Source organism: Balaenoptera musculus, chromosome 12, assembly GCF_009873245.2.
Source record: "Balaenoptera musculus isolate JJ_BM4_2016_0621 chromosome 12, mBalMus1.pri.v3, whole genome shotgun sequence".
In the NCBI taxonomy this organism is placed as follows: Eukaryota; Metazoa; Chordata; class Mammalia; order Artiodactyla; family Balaenopteridae; genus Balaenoptera; species Balaenoptera musculus.
The window spans coordinates 50,273,639-50,299,366 of record NC_045796.1 but is presented as its reverse complement, the minus strand read 5'-3'; the positions used below and the strand labels follow the sequence as shown (position 1 = coordinate 50,299,366).

The window sequence follows — 25,728 nt, the reverse complement described above, 5'->3', positions numbered from 1 at the left end:
CAAATCAATTCAACCCAGTAACTATTAACTAAACAGCTGCCATCTGGGGATCAACAGCCCAGGCACTGTGTGCTAGGTTCTTTATAGACCTTTTGTCTTTAATCCTAACAATCTCACACAAAAGGTATTATCATCCCCATTTTACAGAAAAATAAAGCATGGCTCAGAGGACTTAATTTGCCTGTGCTTTTCACACAACTAGCAGGAGGGAAAGGCAGCATTAGAGCCCTTTTGGCTGAGAGCCAGTGACCCCTCCACTGGGCAACCTGGCCCCATACTCCCACCTGCCCCCAAAACAGCATTCGGAAAATGTCATCAACGTTTGTCTTCCTCTGCCAATACCATGAGCAGGGCAACTGTGAGAAACCCTCAGGACTCATTTCAGACAGATAACTGGATCTCTCTAGCCCATCAGAATAATAATGCCATAGCAAACAGCAAAACCAATCTAAGTTTCTAAGGAAAGAGCTGTGCCAAGTATTTTTGTAGCCAGCCTCTTCCTTTGCCCCAATTGCTAACAAAATTAAAAACTGGGCAGAATAATAAACATGTCTTTCGTTGGTTTGGGGATCAGATAAACAGATTCCTTTTGTAAAACCAGGATCAAGAAGTTTGTCTCCAAATATGCCTATATATCTTAAATATCAGACATTGCCTTGAAAAATCTCAAAAATGAAATTTCAACTGAAAGTATCTATAAATAGCACAGGATTGAGAAAAATGTTACTGGAATGAGAAAATGAGCGAGAGGCCCTTTTGCTATCTTGATAGAACAAAATTTTCTAGGGAATAGAGGCAGTGTTCTAAGAATAGAAAGAACATTTTCTCCCTGAATACCCCATGACTCCCTAACATCACTACACTGTCATCTTACGTACTCAGGCAGCTTTCTTTTTTCTCCCCCAAAAAAGAGGCAGGGACGTATCTGGTGGAAACATCTCAACATCTCTAAATATTAGACGATGTACAGAATAAGAAAAAGAACATTACTGGGAAAATGTTTTCCATAATCTTGCCAAAGAGCCGTAGAGGCAACCAAGGAAAAGCTAGTAATCGATTAACAAATGCTCTCACTGACCTCCATTACCATTCCTGCAGAACAGAGGGCAGCCGCATAGCAGGAAGGAAACAAAGGAAAAGGGTCTCCATGGCCTACTCTCCCACCCACCGAACACTTACCGAGTCCCCACTATCGACTAGGCAACAAGAATACAAAAATAAATGGCGTATTAGATTGGATTTCTCTGTTAAACACTCCCCATAGCACATCGCACTTCTCTGTAGCACTCATTACAGATTCACATTTCTGCCTTTTTAGATATGTGTTAAATCTTAAGACACTTGTTTGTAGAAATGTAAAGTGGTGCAGCCACTATGAAAAACTGTATGGCAGTTTCTCAAAAATATTAAAAATAGAATTACCATAGGATCCACCAATTCCATTTCTGGGTATATATCCAAAAGAACTAGAGGCAGGGTTTTGAGAAGATATTTGCACACCCTTTGTGAGCATTACTCACAATAGGCAAGAGGTGGAAGCAACCCAATTGTCCACTGACAGAGAAATGGATAAACAAAGTTGTGGTATATACATACATGGGAATATTATTCAGCTTTAAAAAGAAGGGATATCCTGTCACATGCTACAACATGGATGAATCTTGAGGACATTATGCTAAGTGAAATAAGTCACAAAAAGACAAATAGTGTATGATTCTATTTATATGAGGCACCTAGCATAGTCAAATTCATTGAAACAGAAAGTAGAATGGTGGTTTCCAAGGGCTGGGGGAAGAGGGGAATTGGTGTTTAATGAGTACAGAGTTTCAATTTTGCAGGATGAAAATGTTCTAGAGATTCCCAACAATGTGAACATACATAGCATTACTGAACCACACTTAAAAATAGTTAAGATAGTAAATTTTCTGTTATGTGTATTTTACCACAATTTAAAATTTTTTCAATTAAAAAGAGACTTGTTTGCCCCTACATCTTTATTATTTAAGCACAGGTCCTTGCCTATAGAAGATGCTTAATAAATATTTATTAGACGGATAGATGGATGGAGGAATGGATAAATGGATGGATGGACTGGACAGATGGGAATGTGAACAGAAGTGTAACATATAAACCAATAATTACTATACCATGTGAACATTGAGAAATGGGCCCTGTGAATGTGAAGAAGTGGAGAGTTCTTGTTACGGTTGGTTTGACATAATATCTTTCATATAGAATTACTTTGTTTTACCAACCAACACCACAAAAACGTTTTTATATAGATTCAGTTCTATCTAGTTGAATAATTCCTATTTTTTCTCTTATTTCTCTTCACTACAGTATAATCTCTCCTCTGACCTACATGACATTAAAACAGAAAAATCCATTTTCTGTCACCTTTGCTTTTTCCAGCACCTCTCTTAATCCGAAAGGGTAATGTGAAATAAAGCTTACACTCAACACTGCAGAAGACGAAAGCGGGTGATAAGTTGCTTGCCCATAGGTTATTAATCAGCTGTCCTCCAGGGCATAGTGTTATGAAGCTGTGTCGTGTAATAAACAGCAGGCGAAAAGAATAATCTCCATTTTCTGACTCTGAAGTGCAGGCATGTGCTATAAAACTAAATTGACATCTGTTAGCAGGCTTGTCACATGAACGGTTTTTTCCCGCAGAATCTGGAATAAATTAGATCTTAAAATAAAACTTGGAACAGAGAGGCTGTTTTACATAATTCCTTCTAATGGTGTGCTGTGAACCCATCGCACTGATTTTAAAGAGAAGTTAACAGAAATGTTTCATTATCATTTTAATTGCAAAACTGTTGAATGCCACTCCATGCTAGGAAATTTGTGTTTTTTAAAAGGTCCTTATATTTTTAACTAAAAAGTGGCAAATGACATCTTCCTTTTCTAATATTTTCATGGCTGAAAAATAAATCAGGTTTTACCTCCAAGTGAAACTGCGACCACCTTTCCCCATGCACTTGGAGCCTGCTCTGTGGGTGGTTTATTATGCATGGGCACCCCAGAGGCTGGCATGGCTGAGCTCCTGAGGCAGAAACAGCCGGCCTAGGCGTGACCTCACAGATTTGTTCAGGAATCTCTCCCTCAGAGGATTCGCTAATATGATAGCAAGTTCTTGGGGCTCTTAATGTCAAAAGGCATTAAGCATTTTTTAACACACATAAAGGAACTTGCAGAGCTGCCTGACCCAGTGAATCTGAGCTGTGTAGCACTGAACACAGCATCCCTCTATTGACCCACTGTCTCCTTTAGGAAAGAAAGTCACAAAAAAGGAAACCTTTAGAGGCACCTGGAGCTTAGAGCCCCCCTCTGCTCCCTCAGGATTCACTTGGCTCTCATTCCCCAAAGTTTGTCAAAAAGCAAGATTCTCAGACAAATACACCCAGCCCTGGTACACAGCGACGAAGAAAAACAAATGCCAGCTTCCTGGAGCCTAATTTCCTCCATATGTGAAATCTTCCTCTTTGGTAATAACACTGGACCCCCTTGAAAATCTCAAAGGAGTGAGAGTCAGTCACAGTGCTCTATAAAATAAAGTTCCAATTCTGGTTTCATGAATACTCTTCATTCATCACTGTCACCAACATGAGTTTATTTGCCTGGACAACCTTCTCAAATGGCAGGGATCCATATCGCTCAGCTTTTAACAGGGAACACTGAGGCACAGAGGACACAGAGACTTGGTGAGGAGCCAGGGAGTGAGGCTGCAGAAGCTGACAGCCAGGCTCGGGACTCCATTCCTGTTTAAAGGGTTTTATGCACAGCAAGGGAGGAGGGATTTGCAAACGGAAGGCTGAGCCACTAAAGTCCTCTCTACACAGGGAGGCTTCTCAAAGGGTGATGTTCATATCAACTGGGGCAGAGTGGGGTGGGGTTGGTTAAACATGCAGGTTCCTGAGCTCCATGTCAGACTAGCTAAATCAGAATCTCTGAGGTTGGTCCTGGGCTTGACATTTGAATCAATCTCCCTAGAAGATTGGATGCTTTGACGGTGGCGTGTTGCTGTTATTTTTGGTTTGTTTTCTGGTGTTCTGAATTCTAACACTGAAATCTGAGAAGCCCTTGGTTGTACAGGTGGGAGTGGGCTCTGGATTCCAGAGCACTGTTCATACACAACCTTTCCGGTGATGGCTTTTGGCCAAGGAAAACCAAGGTGAGGACACATCTAAGGAAACAAAAACTGTAGCTCAATGCAGAGGCACTGAACGGTTTGAAAATTATTAAGAGGAGCCAAGACTTTTTGTTTCACAGCAAATCTCACCATTACTGATGAGTGAATAGGGTAAAAAAAGCCAAAACTCATTCCCTAAATGTTGAGTGCACAAGTGCTTGACTCATGTTCTCAAGATGGCTTGTCCTTAGGGTCCACTGCTGACTGGTGGAGACAGAAAGATGTCTCTGCATTTCAAATTGCAATTCAGTACCATGAATGACTCATGACTCTTAAATTGCCACTGGCTTATTTCACAGAAACACAGCACCATCATGATTAAATAGCAATTCTGCAAGATGAAGTTGCCTTCAAATACACAGAAAGATACATACCTCTCTTTGAAAAAGGAATATAAACAAGTCTAAATAGAAGATTCCACTGGGCCCTAAAAGAATCACCTGGACTTCTACCTTTATCACAACATATCTTGTTTCCATGCAGTTTTCTACCCAAATGTTCTTCTGAAATATCAGTGACTAAGGCCTCTGGATGCTCATGCTGCTGCTGATTAATTCCACGGCAGGTTGTAGGAAAAGGTGAAGTATTCAAACTCTGATACCCTGCACGTTTTATTTGGAAAGGTACCAGGGAGAAAGTCAGGTGGACAAGCATATATTTCCTGAGCTCCTCACTGGGTAGTCAGGATGTGACTCCATACAATAAAGAGTCTCTGGTCTTGAGGCACACACAGTTTAGTTAGAAGGACACATCTGAGAAGCAGAGGTCCAGCTACAGGGTAAAGCCATTAGTCATCCAGGACTCAGGCATGTCTGGGCCTTGCACTGGTGTGGCAGATGACCAGGGGACATTTTTATAAAGGAGTTTTCCTCCTGAGAAAAAAAAATGTCCCAGAAAAACAGCAAATCTAGTACACAAAGCTGGTGCAACAGGCTGGCACATGAATAGAAAAATGACCCGAAGCACAGCACAGCATCTGTGCCTCACTCCACCTTTGGTAAGGACTCAGGCTAGAGGGGGAGGACATCAGGAGAGCACAAAGTGGCCCAGTGCTGGGCCTCTGGGGTGACACCACTTAAGTGCAGGTCTCAGCATTGACAATTACGATTAATATCCTCTGCTCCTATGCTTCTCAGACTGTGGTACAGACCTTGCTAGTCATTGTATGGTCCCCAACCAGCAGCATCAGCATTGCCTGGGAGCTTGCTAGAAATGCAGAGTCTCGGGCCCCACAGTGAACCTCCTAAATCAACAGCTACATTTTCATTAGATTCCCCAGGTGGTTCACATACACAGCAAATATGAGAAATACTGGTATAGAATATGATTTAGGGCAAGATACATAAGGATTTCAAAATCTTTCACATAAGGTATTTTTAATGTATATTGGAAAACAGCCAGGACAGTTGACTCATGAGTCCATGGATATTATTTCTGCAAATAATTTTAAGGAAGAAAGGTGAATCAATTTAAAGAAAAGTATGAAGGCAAGATGCACATCCTCCCCATTGTACCAAACACAAAGTGAAAAAGAGAATGATGAGGGAGGGGACAAAAAGATCAAAGCAGGGCTCAAAAACAAGATGAACATCTCCATGGACCAGAACATAGAGCAGTGAGCAAGACTGAAGCCAGGACATGCTGGGTTCCCAACATAAAGCAGGTATAGCAGTGGTCCTGGGGGTGCATCTCCTGCAGAAAACAGGAACTAAAAGTGCTCCCATGAGAGAGCAGCTGAGCCACATTCATTGATTAAAGCCAAGGTCTGGAAATGGAGTACCCTGGATCCAGAAAGGAGCTCAAAATAAACTGCTGACAACCACTGATGGGGTTATGGCTTAAAACCAGTCATTGGCCTAGGGAGGTGAGAGAAGAGAGACTCACCCCTGCAAAGAGCAAATGAGCCAGACCCCAGATGGTTCAGTAACTGAATATTCCCAGTATCACTGGAAGAAGCAGGAGTCCTCAAATGTTTACAGAAGACCAGGCCTGAAGGCTATTATAAAATCACTAGGCAGAGAAGGGTGGAACCAAAAAGGAAAGAAAAAAGCAAAACCAAACCAAAAACCTTCCACTGAAAATGAACTAACAAATGAAACTCGAAAATACACACAGAAATCAAATGATGAGAAACAGCCAACCAAAGCAATAACTGGAACATTACTTCATTCTGAGATTAAATTAATTTTGTTGAACAGTCTGACAAAAGTTTAAAACAAGTATGTTTAGGGCACTCAGGGCAATCAGTAAGAATAATATTTACTTTCACAAAGACGGAAGTAGTGCCAATACACTTTGAAATAAAAACATGCAGAACTAAAAAAGAACGGATGGACAGGCAAAACACCAATTAAAAATCTCGGAAGTGAAAAACACAATAATTGTAATTCTTAAAAATATCAACAAAGGGTATGAACTCTAGACTGGACACAGTTAAAAAGAAAATTAAAGAATTGGAAGCCAGCACGGAAGAATTCACCCAAAAGTAGGCCAGTGACTGAGATTTTAAAATACGAAAAAGCAATTGAGAGACAAGGAGGAACCTCTCAAGACTGAGAGGTTCCAAAAGACATCTAAAGGGAACACCAGAAGTAGAGAATAAAGGAAATTGGAGGAGAAGCATTGAAAATATTTTAATTTTTAAAATATTCACAAGGTGTAAAATTAAAAGATATAGAAAGTAGAGTCCCTTCCTCATCCATTCAGTTCTTCTCCCTGGAGTCAACTAGTATCACCAGTTTCTTGTATATATTTTCAGAGAGATTCTATATGTATAAAAACAAGTATGTGAATTATAAAAATCAACATACATTCTTCTGCAATTTGCCTTTATTGAGATATAATTTATATACAACAAAATTCATATATTTTAAGTATATAGGTTGATGACTTTTGACATACATATACACCCATGTAACCACCAACACCCCAGAACATTCCCTTGTGACCGTTTCAGTAAATCTCCTCCATTCCACCACCACATGCTTCAGGCAACCACTGGTCTGATTTCTATCACTGTAGGATAGTTTTTCTTCTTCACTAAAGAGAATCATACAACATGTAATCTTTTGTGTCTGACTTCCCTCATTCAATATGAAGTCTGTGAGATTTGTTCATGTTGATGTATCACTATACTTGTTCCTTTTTACCGCTGAGTGCTATTCCATCATAGATGGATGGAATTGTATATGGTATATTGTATATGGTATATTCAAACCATAACTTCCTTAACCATTCATCTGTTGATGGACAATGGGGTTGTTTCCAGTTGGGGTGATAATGAATAAAGCTGTTATGAACATTCAAGTACAAGTCTTTGTGTGGACATATGTTTTCAACATTCTTGGGTAAATACCTAGGAGTGGGTTTGCAGGGTCAATTGGTAAATGTAAGAACGTAGTAAGAAACTGCCAAACTCGTTTCCAAAGAAGTTGCCTTCCCACCAGAAATGTTTGATGGTTCCAGTTACTTCACATCCTCATCATCACTTAGTATCATCAACCTTTTTAATTTTAGCCATCTTGGTGTTTGTGAAGTGGTATTGCATTGTGGCTTTAATTTTCATTTCCCTGTTGATTAACAAAATTGAGTATCTTTTCATGTGTGCTTTGCCATCTGTAATATCTTCTTTGGTGAAATGTTTGTTCAAATATTTTGCCTATTTTTTAGTTGAGTTTTTTGTCTCGTTTTTGGTTGTACAGTTCTTTATGTATTCTGAATACAAGTCAAATAATTTGCTTTAACACTTCCACAATGGTAAACATGTAGATTATTTCCTATCCTTTGCTATTACAAACAATGAGGCAAAAAATAATAATAATAACCTTGTTCATATATCAGTTCACATATATGGGAGTACGATTGTATGGCAAATTCATAGAAGTAGAATTGACGGATCAAAAGGTATTTGCATCTGCAATGTAACAGATATTGCCAAACGGCCTGGCATAAAGACTGTACCAATTTATATTCATGCCACTCTTTATCTGTGATAATCTGATTCCTGAGAATATTGTATCTAAGGGTAGTTTCATTTCCATTTCTCATACTATGAGCAAGTTTAAATACCTTTTCATGAGCCATTTGTATTTCCTTTTTTGTGAACTACTTTTTCAGTCTTTATCAAATTTTCTATTAAGTTGCTAATCTTTTCCTTATTGATTTGTTAAAGCTCTTACATACCAGTGAAATTAGCTCTCTGCTTATGAAATGAGTTATAAATACTTTTTCAGTTTATTTGCCTTTTAATTTTGCTTTTGGTATTTTTAACGTGAGGAAATTTTATATTTATATGTAATCAAATTAATCATTCCTTCTTTTATGACATCCTTACTCCAGGATTTTTAACACAATTTTTTAAATTTTTATTTTATTTATTTTTTATACAGCAGGTTTTTATTAGTTATCTATTTTATATATATTAGTGTATATATGTCAATCCCAATCTCCCAGTTCATCCCACCACCACCACCATTCCCCACTTCGTGTCCATACATTCGTTCTCTACATCTGTGTCTCTATTTCTGCCTTGCAAACTGGTTCATCTATACCATTTTTCTAGATTCCACATATATGTGTTAACATACGATATTTGTTTTTCTCTTTCTGACTTACTTCATTCTGTATGACAGTCTCTAGGTCCATCCACGTCTCTACAAATGACCCAATTTCATTCCTTTTTACGGCTAAGTAATATTCCATTGTATATACGCACCACATCTTCTTTATCCATTCATCTGTCGATGGGCATTTAGGTTGCTTCCATGACCTGGCTATTGTAAATAGTGCTGCAATGAACATTGGGGTGCATGTGTCTTTTTGAATTACGGTTTTCTCTGGGTATATGCCCAGGAGTGGGATTGCTGGGTCATATGGTAATTCTATTCTTAGTGTTTTAGGGAACCTCCATACTGTTCTTCATAGTGGCTGTATCAATTTACATTCCCACCAATAGTGCAAGAGGATTCCCTGTTCTCCACACCCTCTCCAGCATTTGTTGTCTGTAGATTTTCTGATGATGCCCACTCTAACCGGTGTGAGGTGATACCTCATTGTGGTTTTGATTTGCATTTCTCTAATAATTAGTGATGTTGAGCAGCTTTTCATGTGCTTCTTGACCATCTGTATGTCTTCTTTGGAGAAATGTCTATTTAGGTCTTCTGCCCATTGTTTGATTGGGTTGTCTGATTTTTCTTAATATTGAGTTGCATGAGCTGTTTATATATTTTGGAGATTAATCCTTTGTCCGTTGATTTGTTTGCAAATATTTTCTCGCATTCTGAGGGTTGTCTTTTCATCTTGTTTATAGTTTCCTTTGCTGTGCAAAAGGTTTTACGTGTCATTAGGTCCCATTTGTTTATTTTTGTTTTTATTTCCATTACTCTAGGAGGTGGGTCAAAAAAGATCTTGCTGTGATTTATGTCATAGAGTGTTCTTCCTATATTTCCCTCTAAGAGTTTTATAGTGTCCGGTCTTACATTTAGGTCTTTAATCCATTTTGAGTTTATACTTGTGTATGGTGTTAGGGAGCATTCTAATTTCACTCTTTTACATGTAGCTGTCCAGTTTTCCCAGCACCACTTATTGAAGAGACTGTCTTTTCTCCATTGTATATCCGTGCCTCCTTTGTCACAGACTAGTTGACCATAGGTGCGTGGGTTTATCTCTGGGCTTTCTATCCTGTTCCACTGATCTATATTTCTGTTTTTGTGTCAGTACTATATTGTCCTGATTACTGTAGCTTTGAGTATAGTCTGAAGTCAGGGAGTCTGATTCCTCCAGCTTCATTTTTTTCTGTCAAGATTGCTTTGGCTATGCGGGGTCATTTGTGTCTCCATACAAATTTTAAGATTTTTTGTTCTAGTTCTATAAAAAATGCCATTGGGGCTTCCCTGGTGGCGCAGTGGTTGAGAATCTGCCTGCCAATGCAGGGGACACGGGTTCGAGCCCTGGTCTGGGAAGATCCCATATGCCGCGGAGCAGCTAGGCCCGTGAGCCACAATTACTGAGCCTGCGCGGCTGGAGCCTGTGCTCCACAACAAGAGAGGCCACGATAGTGAGAGGCCCGCGCACCGCGATGAAGAGTGGCCCCCACTTGCTGCAACAAGAGAAGCCCTCGCACAGAAACGAAGACCCGGTGCAGCCATAAATAAATAAATAAATAAAAATCTAAAAAAAAAAAAAAAAAAAGAGTTGTATTAAAAAAAAAATGCCATTGGTAATTTGATAGGGATTGCATTGAATCTGTAGATTGCTTTGGGCAGTATAGTCATTTTCACAATATTGATTCTTCCAATCCAAGAACATGGTATATCTCTCCATCTGTTTGTGTCATCTTTGAATTCTTCCATCAGTGTCTTATAGTTTTCTGAGTACAGGTCTTTTACCTCCTTAGGTAGGTTTATTCCCAGGTATTTTATTCTTTTTGTTGCAATGGTGAATGGGATTGTTTCCTTAATTTCTCTTTTTGATATTTTGTTGTTAGTGTATAGGAATGAAAGAGATTTCTGTGCATTAATTTTGTATCCTGCAACATTACCAAATTCATTGATTAGCTCCAATAGTTTTCTGGTAGTATCTTTAGGATTATCTATGTATAGTATCATGTCATCTGCAAACAGTGACAGTTTTACTTCTTCTTTTCCAATTTGTGTTCCTTTTATTTATTTTTCTTCTCTGATTGCCATGACTAGGACTTCCAAAAATATGTTGAATAATAGTGGCGAGAGTGGGCATCCTTGTCTTGTTCCTGATCTTAGAGGAAATGATTTCAGATTTTCACCAATGAGAATGATGTTTGCTGTGGGTTTGTCGTATATGGCCTTTATTATGTTGAGGTACATTCCCTCTATGCCTACTTTCTAGAGAGTTTTTATCATAAATGGGTGTTGAATTTTGTCAAAAGCTTTTTCTGCATCTATTGAGATGATCATATGGTTTTTATTCTTCAATTTGTTAATATGGTGTATCACATTGATTGATTTGCGTATATTGAAGAATCCTTGCATCCCTGGGATAAATCCCACTTGATCGTGGTGTACGATCCTTTTAATGTGTTGTTGGGTTCTGTTTGCTAGTATTTTATTGAGGATTTTTGCATCTATATTCATCAGTGATATTGGTCTGTAATTTTTAATTTTGTAGTATCTTTGTCTGGTTTTGGTATCAGGGTGATGGTGGCCTCATAGAATGAGTTTGGGAGTGTTCCTTCCTCTGCAATTTTTTGGAAGAGTTTGAGAAGGATAGGTGTTAGCTCTTCTCCAGATGTTTGATAGAATTCACCTGTGAAGCCATCTGGTACTGGACTTTTTTTGTTGGAAGATTTTTAATTACAGTTTCAATTTCATTACTTGTGATTGCTCTATTCATATTTTCTATTTCTTCCTGGTTCAGTCTCGGAAGCTTGTGCTTTTCTAAGAATTTGTCCATTTCTTCCAGGTTGTCCATTTTATTGGCATAGAGTTGCTTATAGTAGTCTCTTAGGATGCTTTGTATTTCTGCGGTGTCCATTGTAACTTTTCCTTTTTCATTTCTAACTTTATTGATTTGAGTCCTCTCCCTCTTTTTCTTGATGAGTCTGGCTAAAGGTTTATCAATTTTGTTTATCTTCTCAAAGAACCAGCCTTTAGTTTTACTGATCTTTGCTATTGTTTTCTTTGTTTCTTTTTCATTTATTTATGCTCTGATCTTTTTTTAAAAATTTATTTATTTTATTTATTTATTTTTGGCTGCATTGGGTCTTTGTTGCTGCGCGCTAGCTTTCTCTAGTTGTGGTGAGTGGGGGTTACTCTTCATTGTGGTGCGTGGGCTTCCCATTGCAGTGGCTTCTCTTGTTGCAGAGCACGGGCTCTAGGCATGAGGGCTTCAGTAGTTGTAGCACACAGGCTCAGTAGTTGTGGCTCATGGGCTCTAGAGCACAGGCTCAGTAGTTGTGGTGCACATGCTTAGTTGCTCCGTGTCACATGGGATCTTCCCAGACCAGGGCTTGAACCTGCGTCCCCTGCATTGGCAGGTGGATTCTTAACCACTGTGCCACGAGGGAAGGCCCTCTGCTCTATCTTTATGATTTCTCTCCTTCTACTAACTTTGGGCTTTGTTTGTTCTTCTTTCTCTAGTTCCTTTGGGTGTAAGGTTAGATTGTTTGAAATTTTTCTTGTTTCTTGAAGTAGGATTGTATTGCTATAAACTTCCCTCTTAGAACTGCTTTTGCTGCATCCCATAGGTTTTGGATTGTCATGCTTTTGTTGCCATTTGTCTCTACGTATTTTTTGATTTCCTCTTTGATTTCTTCAATGATCTCTTGGTTATTTACTGACGTATTGTTTAGCCTGCATGTGTTTGCGTTTTTTTATGTTTTTTTCCCTATAATTTGTTACTAATCTCATAGCATTGTGGTCAGAAAAGATGCTTGATATGATTTCATTTTCTTAAATTTACCAAGTCTTGATCTGTGACCCAAGATGTGATCTATTCTGGAGAATGTTCTGTGTGCACTTGAGAAGAAAGTGTAATCTGCTGTTTTTGGATGGAATGTCCTATAAATATCAATTAAATTTATCTGGTTTATTGTGTCATTTAAAGCTTACATTTCCTTATTAATTTTCTGTTTGGATGATCTGTCCATTGGTGTAAGTGAGGTGTTAAAGTCCCCCACTATTATTGTGTTACTGTCGATTTCCTCTTTTAGAGCTGTTAGCATTTGCCTTATGTATTGAGGTGCTCCTATGTTGGGTGAATATATATTTATAATTGTTACATCTTCTTCTTGGGTTGATCCCTTGATCATTATGTCGTGTCCTTCCTTGTCTCTTGTAACATTCTTTATTTTAAAGTCTATTTTATCTGATATGAGTATTTCCACTCCAGCTTTCTTTTGATTTCCATTTGCATGGAATATCTTTTTCCATCCCCTCACTTTCAGTCTGTATGTGTCCCTAGGTCTGAAGTGGGTCTCTTGTAGACAGCATATATATGGATCTTGTTTTTGTATCCATTCAGCAAGCCTGTGTCTTTTGGTTAGAGCATTTAATCCATTCACATTTAAGGTAATTATCGATATGTATGTTCCTATTATCATTTTCTTAATTGTTTTGAGTTTGTTTTTGTAGGTCCTTTTCTTCTCGTGTTTCTTCCCACTTAGAGAAGTTCCTTTAGCATTTGTTGTAGAGCTGCTTTGGTGGTGCTGAATTCCCTTAGCTTTTGCTTCTCTGTAAAGCTTTTGATTTCTCCGTCGAACCTGAATGAGGTCCTTGCCTGGTAGAGTAATCTTGGTTGTAGGTTCTTCCCTTTCATCACTTTAAATATATCATGCCATTCCCTTCTGACTTGCAGAGTTTCTGCTGAGAAATCAGCTGTTAACTTTATGGGAGTTCCTTGGTATGTTATTTGTCATTATTCCCTTGTTGTTTTTAATAATTTTTCTTTGTCTTTGATTTTTGTTGATTTGATTACTATGTGTCTCGGCATGTTTCTCTTTGGGTTTATCCTGCCTTGGACTCTCTGTGCTTCCTGGACTTGGGTGGCTATTTCCTTTCCCATATTAGGGAAGTTTTCGACTGTAATCTCTTCAAATATTTTCTCGGATCCTTTCTCTCTCTCTTCTCCTTCTGGGACCCCTATAGTGAGAATGTTGGTGCATTTAATGTTGTCCCAGAGGTCTCTTAGGCTGTCTTCATTTCTTTTCATTCCTTTTTCTTTATTCTATTCTGCAGCTGTGAATTCCACCATTCTGCCTTCCAGGTCACTTATCTGTTCTTCTGCCTCAGTTATTCTGCTATTGATTCCTTCTAGTGTATTTTTCATTTCAGTTATTGTATTGTTCCTCTCTGTTTGTTTGTTCTTTAATTTTTCTAGGTGTTTTTTCTTTACTTCTTCTAGGTATTTGTTAAACATTTCCTGCATCTGCTCGATCTTTGCCTCCATTCTTTTTCCGAGGTCCTGGATCATCTTCACTATCATTATTCTGAACTGTTTTTCTGGAAGGTTGCCTATCTTCACTTCATTTAGTTGTTTTTCTGGGGTTTTATCTTGTTCCTCCCTCTGGTACATAGTCCTCTGCCTTTACATTTTGTCTATCTTTCTGTGAATGTGATTTTTGCTCCACAGGCTGCAGTATTGTAGTTCTTCTTGCTTCTGCTGTCTGCCCTCTGGTGGATGAGGCTATCAAAGAGGCTTGTGCAAGCTTCCTGATGGGAGGGACTGGTGGTGGGTAGAGCTGGGTGTTGCTCTGGTGGGCAGAGCTCAGTAAAACTTTAATCCCCTTATCTGTTGATGGGTGGGGCTGAGTTCCCTCCCTGTTGGTTGTTTGGCCTGAGGTAAACCAGCACTGAAGCCTACAGGCCCTTTGGTGGGGCTAATGGTGGACTCCGGGAGGGCTCACACCAAGGAGTACTTCCCAGAACTTCTGCTGCCAGTGTCCTTGTCCCCACAGTGAGCCACAGCCACCCCCCACCTCTGCAGGAGACCCTCCAACACTTGCAGGTAGGTCTGGTTCAGTCTCCTATGGGGTCACTGCTCCTTCCCCCTGGGTCCTGATGCGCACACTACTTTGTGTGTGCCCTTCAAGAGTGGAGTCTCTGTTTCCCCCAGACCTGTCAAGGTCCTGCAATCAAATCCCGCTAGCCTTCAAAGCCTGATTCTCTGGGAATTCCTCCTCCCGTTGCCAGACCCCCAGGTTGGGAAGCCTGATATAGGGCTCAGAACCTTCACTCCAGTGGGTGGACTTCTGTGGTATAATTGTTCTCCAGTTTGTGAGTCACCCACCCAGCAGTTATGGGATTTGATTTTATTGTGATTGCACCCCTCCTACCATCTCATTGTGGCTTCTCCTTTGTCTTTGTATGTGGGGTATCTTTTTTGGTGAGTTCCAGTGTCTTCCTGTCGATGATTGTTCAGCAGTTAGTTGTGATTCCAGTGCTCTCGCAAGAGGGAGTGAGTGCACATCCTTCTACTCCGCCATCTTGAACCAATCTCCCCCTACACAATTTTTAAAGGTTACTTTCCATTTACAATTATTAAAAAATATTGGTTATATTCCTTATGTTGTACAATACATCCTTGAGCCTATCTTACACCCAGTAGTTGTACCTCCTACTCCCCTACCCTTATATCACCCCTCCCACCCACTGGTAATCACTAGCTTGTTCTCTGTATCTGTGAGTCTGTTTCATTTTTGCTATATTCTAGTTTGCTGTATTTTTTATTTTCCACATATAAGTGATATCATACAGTATTTGTCTTTCTCTGTCTGATTTATTTCACTTAGCATAATGCCCTCCAAGGTTAGCCACGTTGCTGCAAATGGCAAAATTTCATTCGTTTTTATGGCTGAGTAGTATTCCATTGTGTGTGTGTGTGTGTGTGTGTGTGTGTGTGTGTATAAATATATATACCATATCTTCTTTATCCATTCATCTGTTGATGAACACTTAGACCGCTTCCTTGTCTTGGCAATTGTAAATAATGCTGCTATGAACATTGGGGTGCATGTATCTTTTTGAATTAGTGGGGTTTTTTTCGGATATAACCAGGAGTGGAATTCCTTCCAAATTGGAAAGGAAGAAGTAAAACTGTCACTGTTTGCAGGTTACATGATACTATACGTAGAAAATCCTAAAGATGCCACCGGAAAACTATTAGAGTTCATCAGTGAATTCAGTAAAGCTGCAGGACATAAAATTAATATACAAAAATCAGTTGCATTTCTATACACTAACAATGAAGTATCAGAAAGAGAAATTGAGGAAACAATACCACTGTAGCAAAAAGAATAAAATACCTAAGAATAAACCTACCTAAAGAGGCAAAAGACCTGTACTCCAGAAACTATAAGATACAAACAGATGGAAAAATATGCTGTGTTCTTGGATTGGAAGAATCAATATTGTTAAAATGGCCATACTACCCAAGGCAATCTACAGATTCAATGCAATTCCTATCAAAATACCAATGGCATTTTTCACAGAAATAAAACAAAAAATTTTTAAATTTATATGGAGACACAAAAGACCCCAAATAGCCAAAACAATCTTGAGAAAGAACAGAGCTGGAAGAATCACACTCCCCGATTTCAGACTATACTACAAAGTTACCGTAATCAAAACAGTATGATACTGGCACAAAAACAGACATGTAGATCAATAGAACAATACAGAGAGCCCAGAAATAAAGCCACACACTTATGGTCAATTAATCTGTGACAAAGGAGGCAAGAATAAACAAAGGAGTAAAGACAGCTCTTTCTAGCCAGCACCGAGTGATTGGCATCTCTCGGGACAACTGGTACAAGCGCCGCAAGACTAGGGGCAAGAGAAAGCCCTACCACAAGAAGCAGAAGTATGAGCTGGGACACCCCACTGACACCAAGGTTGACCCCCACTGCATACACACAGTCCATGGGCAGGGAGGCAACAGGAAGTACCAGGCCTTGAGGCTGGATATGGGGAACTTCTTCTGGGGCTTGGAGTGTTGTACGTGCAAGACAAGGATAATTGATGTTGTCTACAATGCATCCAACCACGAACTGTTCTGTACCAAGACCCTGGTGAAGAACTGCATCATGCTCATTGACAGCACACCATACCGACAGTGGCACAAGTCCCACTGTGCACTGCCCCAAGAAGGGGGCCAAGATGACTCCTGAGGAGGAAGAGATATTAAACTAAAAACAATCAAAAAAATTCAGAAGAAATATGATGAAAGGAAAAAGAATGCCAAAATCAGCAGTCTTCTAGAGGAGCAGTTCCAGCAGGGCAAGCTTCTTGCATGCATCGCTTCAAGACCAGGCCCAAAAAAAAAAAAAAAAAAGACCAGGCCAGTGTGGCCGAGTAGATGGCTATGTGCTAGAGGGAAAGGAGCTGGAGTTCTATCTGAGGGAAATCAAGGCCTGGAAAGGCAAATAAATCCTCTTCCCTCCTATCTTAGCTCGTGTAATAAAGGTGTTTATTGTTCTGAAAAGAAAAAAATAAGATTCTACCGGCAATTTTACTGGGATCATGTTAAATGAATAGATTAACATAAGAAAGATTAAATCATTACGATGATGAGTCCTTCTACCCCAGAACATGCTATGCTTTTGAATCTGTTCAAGTGTTATTTTAAATTCTTGAATAAAGTTTCCTTCTTATAGATCTTGCACATGTCTTAAGTTTATTTTTATCTTTTTTTTGTTGCTTTTGTAAACGGTGTCTTCTCTGCCTTTATATATTCTGGTTATTCATGAAAGTGTACGTTTCTAATTTTTGTACACTGCACTCAAACAGTTCATTAAATTCTCTTATTGTTTGATGGTTTTTCATTAGATTCTCTTGAGTTTTCCAGTATGCAATCATATTATCTACCAATAATGAGTGCTCCAATAATAATAATAATACATATGCATACAATAATAACAATTTTTAGCTCCTTCTTCCTAAGTTTTACCCCTAAGATTCTTTCTCTTTTCTAATTGGGTTAACTATTATCTTAGGAACTGTGTTAAATAACAACAGTGATTATACACTGTACAATTTTGTTTATATAACATTCTTGAAATGACAAAATTATAGAAATGGAAAACAGATAAGTGGTTATCAGGGGCTAGGGAAAGACGTGGGGAAAAGGAAGGTAGGTGTGGCTATAAAAAGGTAACATGATACTGACGGTACTAGAAATGGTCTGTATCTGAACAGTATCATTGTCAATATACTGGCTGTGATATCATACTATAGGTTTGCCATTGGGAAAAGGTACATGGAATCTCTGTATTATTTCTTACAACTGCGTGCAAATCTATAATTATCTCAAAATAAGATTTTTTTTTAAAGAGCTCTAATCCAGTTTTTTTTAATGATAATGACAGGTATCCTTATTTTTCCCTGACTTTAATAAGGATATTTTCATTGTTTCAACATTAATTGTGATGCCAGCTGATATATCAAAGATGCAATTAATCCAAATATATCAGCAATCACGATAAATACAAATGGATTAAATTCACATACATAGATAGATGTATTATAGAAGTATCCATCCATTCCTTTCCATTGAGTTTTTAAAAAATCTGCAGAGACAATAGTCGAATGCAAATGTAATATTTGTACAAATGAGAGAGGGCAAGTGTGGCAAAATATTAACAACTGATGAATCTCAGTGATGAATATATGAGAGTTCAGTGTATTATTCTTATTCTCATAACTTCCAACTTTTATGTTTATATCTTTTCAAAAGAAAATATAAAAATTTTAAAGGGGTAAACTAAAACTCCAGATAATAGCAATGTGGGGCTCATATTCAATGGGTAGTTAAGTTGCTAGGATCCTTGTTGTGTTTAGGAGGAATACAGAAATACTGAATAATTTGATACGTTGTTTTAAAATTTTATAGTTAATTATATACATTTAAAATTTAAGGGTAACCAAGACGAATTAAAAAAAAAAAAGCTTTTGCAAGAAAACATACAGAAAAAAAAAGCCCAATTTAAAAGAATTGAAATTTGTCCAATATGCCAGTAATCACAATAATTATAAAGCTAAGTGAATTAAACACACGTGTTTAAAGACAGACTCTCAGATTGGATTTAAAAACACAATCCAGGCCTATACTTAATATGTCACTCTTACAGGCGACACATAAACTAAAACTATATCCAAAAAATATAAAAATAAAGGACTCTAGAATATCATTTCATATAAAACGTATTCCCCCCCCCCAAAAAAAAGCTGGTATGGCAGAGCTAACAGCAGACAAAACAGAATTTAAGGCAAAGAAGATTTCTAGAAATAAAAAGTGACATAACTTATACACATGGTCCAATGTTCTTCCTGAAGAAAATCTATCATTTTCCATTTCCAACAGCAAAGTGTGAACAGTATTCCCAACGAGCATTTCAATGTAGGGCAGTATCAATATATTGTTTATATTTGCAAACTTGATAAGCAAGAAGAAAAAGGAATCTTTTTGTAGTTTAATTTCAAAGCTCATATTCTCTTAGACACAGCACCAAGCATACAACAGATGTTTTGCAATTAATAGCGGGCTGGCTTCCCAGGAAAGCAGAAACTGGCATTCCTTTCAGAGTCCAAGCGGGCACTCAGCCTCGGGGGCAACACCTGGGCGAGGGAGGACCTGCCCCCCCCAGGGCTGAACAGGCAGGAAGTCAGCTGCACCTGCATCACCTGACCAGCAGCCCCAACCCCATGGTCTACATCTGCTCTGAATTAATTCTCAGCAGCTTATTTCACTTCTATACAGCACAGAATTTACTTTCTATACAATCACCAGCAAAGCTGTTCAGTGCCCTGAGGCAGCAAACAAAAACAGTTCTTCTATGACCAAGTCTGAAGGACCAATTCCCTTCAATTTCACACAAACCTTTCATTAAAAACTCTTAACTAGGGCTCCCCTGGTGGCGCAGTGGTTGAGAATCTGCCTGCCAATGCAGGGGACACGGGTTCAAGCCCTGGTCTGGGAAGATCCCACATGCCGTGGAGCAACTGGGCCCGTGAGCCACAACTACTGAGCCTGCGCGTCTGGAGGCTGTTCTCCACAACAACAGAGGCCGTGATAGTGAGAGGCCCGCGCACCGCGATGAAGAGTGGCCCCCGCTCGCCGCAACTAGAGAAAGCCCTCACACAGAAACGAAGACCCAACACAGCAAAAATAAATAAATAAATAAATTTATAAAGTTCCTACCAAAATTCAAAAAAAAAAACAAAAAAAACTCTTGACTAGAATTAGGTGCAGTTAGCAATTTCCAAAGAAATTGCTGATATATTTTCCCTGGAAACAAAGAGAAAAAAGAAAACATTTCTATGAAATTTAGTAAAAACTTACTGAAACTGTTAATAAAAATTCTTTGAATTTACAATCGAATGACAAACTGACGCCGGGCACTCTGCTGGAGGCTTTCACACTGTGTTCTCTGATCCAATTCTCAGAAACAATCCATTTAGGTGGTATCATTATCCTCATTTTACTGACAGTCAAACTGAGCGCCAGAAAGGTTAAATGACTTGCCCAATGCCAAAAACCAACAAGAGCACCCATGCCTCAAACCTAGAGTAATGAGCTTACAGAGGTAAGCTCTAATGCAGTCCTGTTATTCATATTATCTTCAGCATGGTTATGACTGAAAATAATAATTCTCATTAACCAGCCTGGATCATTTAGGATACTCTGTGTAATAAAGTCTTCAGAAGAAAGCACCCATTATGATTAATATGAGCAGAAATCTCAGATTCGATATTTCTAGTCATGTTCTGGAAAAATTCTTATGCATAGTTACAGCAACAAGCACTTCAGCCAAGAGAAGACAGTTAATCATTCCAAATAACACTGGATCCAGGTGATATTATTCCCTGACAGACTGGGCTTCTCATGCACACACTTTTGCTGATACAGCTGCTCTCACTTGACGCTTTAGAAAGGTTTTTTGATCTACGGTTTGAAGTTTAAATTACCGAAGAGTTTTAAAAGCAGTATGAAAGCCACATGCATTTTACTGTCACCATCTCAAAATTCTGCCTTTCATTTTTGCCTACATTTTTGCCTGAGCTGCTGGAATGTACGTATGGCTAAAGAGAAGAAGAAAAATAACTCCTTAAAATGGAAAACATCGCAAAACTATATGAAATATTTTAAAGTCATGAAGTGAAAACAAAACAACAAAACCCCTTTGGTTTCTTTAGTCACTTGCAGGAAAAATAAGTGAAGGAGGCAAGGCAAACGCACTGACCTTTTTTAGTGTGTTTTTCCTATTTGTTTTCCCTGCCAGAGCTACATCATATTTACCAGGGTCTGTACACACGCAGAAAAATGAAAACAGACCTTGCCTGCTGCAGGCCAGAAATGAGGTTTCCTTTTATCTGGCACCACGTGGCTTCTAGAAGCATGTTCCTAATGGAAGCAATCACTCACCAATGGCTTTAGATTTTGTTGTTTTTGTTTTAAAGCATTCACCCAAAAAATCTCTATGAAAGAATACCAGTATCTTTCCAATTTTCAGCAAGGGACTCTTTTTTTAAGCGACAAATACATACCTGGCAATTCTGAGCCAGATCATTTCATTATTTATGGGGTTTTTTCCTCCATTTTTTTTTTTTTATCGTGGTAAAAAACACAACATAAAATTACCATCTTAATCATTTTTAAGTGTCATTATTAGTGTTTTCAATAAAATAATAGCCCTAAGAATACGAAAAATCCTTTAAAACATTTATCCTTTTTAAGTATCACTATAAATATTTCTGCTGTCTCAGGAGCAGTGTTGTAAAAGGCGTCATCCTTCAGCCACAGCATAAAGGTTTGCCCACTGCAGCTCCCATGGAGTTAATTAAACAAGCACAATCCAGGCGCCTACCTGGTTATCCGAAAACGCGTTTTTCATATGAAATGTGGCACAGATAAATTATATCCACAGATCATTTTTCGAAGTCAATTTTATCCTCACATTTTCCAAATCTTTGGCTAAAATATTATCCAAAAGAAGCAAAATGGCTTTTTGTTTCACCTCTTTTCTCTACTCAGTCTTTTCTTTGAAGAATGGGGGTGGAGGGCCAGGATGTAAAGAGCATTAAGGGGGAGCAGCAAGACTCCTAAATGAACACAAAGAATCAGTAGTTAGCTCTTTGAATAACCTAGAGTTGACATGCTAAAAGGGTCAAGCCTGTAATTTTCGGCTGCAAAAAACACATCTATGAAGGTAACAAGCAGCAAAAACAAAATAATATTCTGAAAAATGCTCTCACTTCCTTGGGTTCTGTTCAAAGATTTTACGCAAAAACCCCTGTATGTGTTTCATTAAGGCTCCTAACTATTAAATGCTAGTTACTCTCAATGGCAAATCAAAATACAAATACAAATACAAAATTCAAAACACATGTTAAAAGAACACCAAATTCTTTGAAGTTGTTCTTGAAGAAGTTCCTGTTGTCCAATTAAAGGAATTTTTTCTGTTTTTGGATTTTTTTTTAAGAGGAAGAAGAAGAGGAGGAGGAAGGGGAGGAGGTGGAGGGGGAGCAAAAAGAACAATGCAGAGGAAAAGTCTTTTTATTAAAGATCAAGCAGCCAACTCAGATTTAAAATTGAGTTCCATGTACACTGTATCTCAGGAACACCCATTCTGGCATGTCCTAAATTACATGCCATCTCTGGCTGGGAATAATAGACCAAGATAGGCCAAGCCCAAGAAGAGCTGGTAATCAAAGGCAAGACAACTACACTCAGGAGAACTTCTCTAGTATCTACCTACAGAATGCAATTAGTCACAGCTAAAAATTGCTTTCAAAAAACGCAGTTCAAAGATTGAGTTTCCTTTTGCTATCCATTCACAATAAAATATTTGTAGAGATTTGACGTCTTTTGACATAATTATATCAGTTGTAATACACATAATGTCCATTCAATTTTACAAAGTACATTTTAATCAAAGCTACATGTATTTTCTGACCTTTAAGAGACTGGAGACTCAAAATCATTGTTACAACAGTGAGAAACATGATACACAAGCGATCTCTTATCAAACACAAACCTGGTTCTGATTACTTTTTGTATTTGAAGCTGAAATAAGTAGTTTGCTCTGTCTGGAAATTTAAAATCAATTCCCAAATGGAAATGGTACCCTTTTGCCCACACCAGAGTAAGTTTCTTATTCTCCTTGGCAAGTCTTGGTCAAAACCTTAGCACTACTCAACAGCAACTAAAATCCTGAAATCAATTTAAAATCTCTATCCTTGACAAAACGTTATATCTACAGAGCTGACTCTATAAATAATGATAAGTGATCAGTAAGGTTAAAACTGGACCTTCAACTATCCAATCCTTGGTTTGCATTAAAAAAAAAAAAAAAAGCGGCCTTCCCTGGTGGTGCAGTGGTTAAGAATCCGCCTGCCAATGCAGGGGACACGGGTTCGAGCCCTGGTCTGGGAAGATCCCACATGCCGCGGAGCAACTAAGCCCGTGCGCCACAACTGAGCCTGCACTCTAGAGCCCGTGAGCCACAACTACTGAGCATGCGTGCCACAACTACTGAAGCCCGCGCGCCTAGAGCCCACGCTCCGCAACAAGAGAAGCCACCACAATGAGAAGCCCGCACACTGTGACGAGGAGTAGCCCCCGCTCGCCTCAACTAGAGAAAGCCCGTGTGCAGGAACAAAGACCCAACGCAGCCAAATAAATAAATAGGCGAATAAATAAATAAATAAAAATTTAAAAAAAAAAAAAAAAAAAAAAAAAAAAAAAAGCGGCCTTCCCTGGTGGCGCAGTGGTTAGGAATCTGCCTGCCAATGCAGGGGACACGGGTTCGAGCCCTGGTCCGGGAAGATCCCACATGCCGCGGAGCAACTAAGCCCGTGAGCCACAACTACTGAGCCTGCGCGTCTGGAGCCTGTGCTCCGTAACGGGAGAGGCCGTGACAGTGAGAGGCCCGCGCACCGCGATGAAGAGTGGCCCCCGCTCACCGCAACTGGAGAAAGCCCTCGCACAGAAACGAAGACCCAACACAGCCAAAAATAAATAAATAAATTTAAAAAAAAAAAGCTTATGAGTTTGTTCACTTTAACTATGAAATCAAATGAAAAATCTGACCTTGTGATGCCCAAATTCATTCAAAATGGTTCTCAGTTTTCTGGTGTTGCTATATGGTTTTTGGGCAGCAACAGCTGGATGGGAGTCCCGCCAGTCAACGGACAAGCGGTGATACCAAAAACGCTCACTCTCCAGAACATGAGCTGATTTAACAGTAGGATCAAAACGATGCACTTCACATCCATCATTGGCCATGCCGACCTCAAAATGGGTATCATCACTTCCCAGCCTGTAAAGAAAGAGGATGAAAATCAACAACAAAAAAATATATGGAGCAAAAGTGTTATATTGACCAAAATGACAGTGCCAAGGTCAATTTTCTTAGTCATATCAAGCCTTCTCCTGTTTTAACACATGGCTGGTTGTACACATTCCATAAACCTTCCTTCACAAAAAGCATTAAAGCTAAAAGCTTCTGGATAAAAGAAAGGAGAGAAATTATGTGCTAAATGCAGACCAGAGGATCACATGTTCAAACATGTAAAAGCACATCAAATTGATTTTTTTAAAAAAGATATAAACTATAGTAGCAATGAAACAAAGAAGACTATCTAGTCATCTTAAGAGATTTTCTCAGAATATGTCAAAAATATAAGTCCGAGCACCAGTTCCCTTAGGGAGAGGTGCATGGCCATGGTGCTGTGCATGCAGTTTGACTTAAAGACAACAGCTGTTTTCTTAAGAACGGAGTGCATTTTAAATAGTACAGTTAAAGAAAAAAGGCAGACGTATGTGGTTCTACCGGATCTAGTACTCAAGAAGCAAGAGGTATATCACCTAAATTCACATCAGCAGGGGGTAGAAATCATGAATTAATTGTACTTAAGTACCCAGTTAGGTAACACATATTGTGGAATATTCATATAGTTACAAATTTTTAATTTACTAATAAATATTCCTTACTTGGTGATGTAAGATTCATAACTTTGATTAATGCATCATTTTGAATGAAAAAACGTGAAATTAACCAAGAGAAGATGATTTTTTTTAAAAAAATGGTGATTATGACTTTTCTGCCCCAAATACTATAATTAGATGTGCTTAAAGTTACCAAAATCCCAGAGTATCTATAATGCATTGGCCAAACCTGAACCCAGGGCAGAAATGCTTCATCCTCTTAGACTCTACTATTAGACTATTTTATAATTTGGAAATATACAAGCTTATTGGGTAACAATTTAGTTAACTAAAATAAGTCTTCAGTACAGAGATCTTCCACCTAAACATTCTTAATATTCTGTTTGCCTTGTTCTCTCCCTTCATTCCCACTACATTCTTTTAATCTCACTGGACCCATGTCATGTTAGCCCTCTGCTATTCTTCAGCTATAATTCTCTTGACACTTTTGGCTAGGAAAAGATTCAGCACTCTTCTCACAAACATTCCCATTCCTTCTACCCAAGAGATCCTGTTTCCTATTTTCAACCTCCTATTGAACCCACACAGCTCAGACCATTGTAATCTCTATCTAAGCTCTCCCCCAATTTGTTCATTATCTAATCTGGTGTTGCAGATTCACTTGCTGGCCCTAACTCTTCACCCCTTCACCCACACTACTGCCATGCTCATCACGGATGGAGTGTCCTTTCCTGTCCCTTGATTTTTTGGCTTGGCTGTGTGACTTGCTTTTTGGAAGAAAGGGACATGATGCCAGTCCTGATCCTAGGCTTCCAGCACTTCAAGAATGAACAATGGTTCACTCTTTTGTACCATTATTGTGACAATAACATACCCTGGATAGCTTGCTGGTCTCAGGAAACTAAAAGACATGAGGAGCAGAGGTGTCCCAGACAATCCACTGGCCTTCTGTGAAACACAGAGCTGCCCTTAGCCACCTCAGCCTGAAGTAAAGTCTCTCAGCTGAGCCTGACGTGGATCAACTGAAGCTCAGCTGATCTGCAGACATGTAAGCAATAATAAATAATGGTTTTAAGCTACTGAGTTTTGTGGTTTGTTTTTTTTTTTCTTTTTTT

At 38.8% G+C, this 25,728-nt stretch overlaps 1 protein-coding gene across 1 annotated transcript in view; it reads right to left on the bottom strand.

Moving 5' to 3' along the window:
• Positions 1-25,728, bottom strand: part of METTL24 (methyltransferase like 24) — a 122,389-nt gene that overhangs the window by 39,838 nt on the left and 56,823 nt on the right. Inside the window, exon 4 of the mRNA XM_036871091.1 lies at positions 23,756-23,984. Coding sequence (XP_036726986.1) covers positions 23,756-23,984 — 229 coding nt within the window. The remainder of the gene's footprint in view (positions 1-23,755; positions 23,985-25,728) is intronic.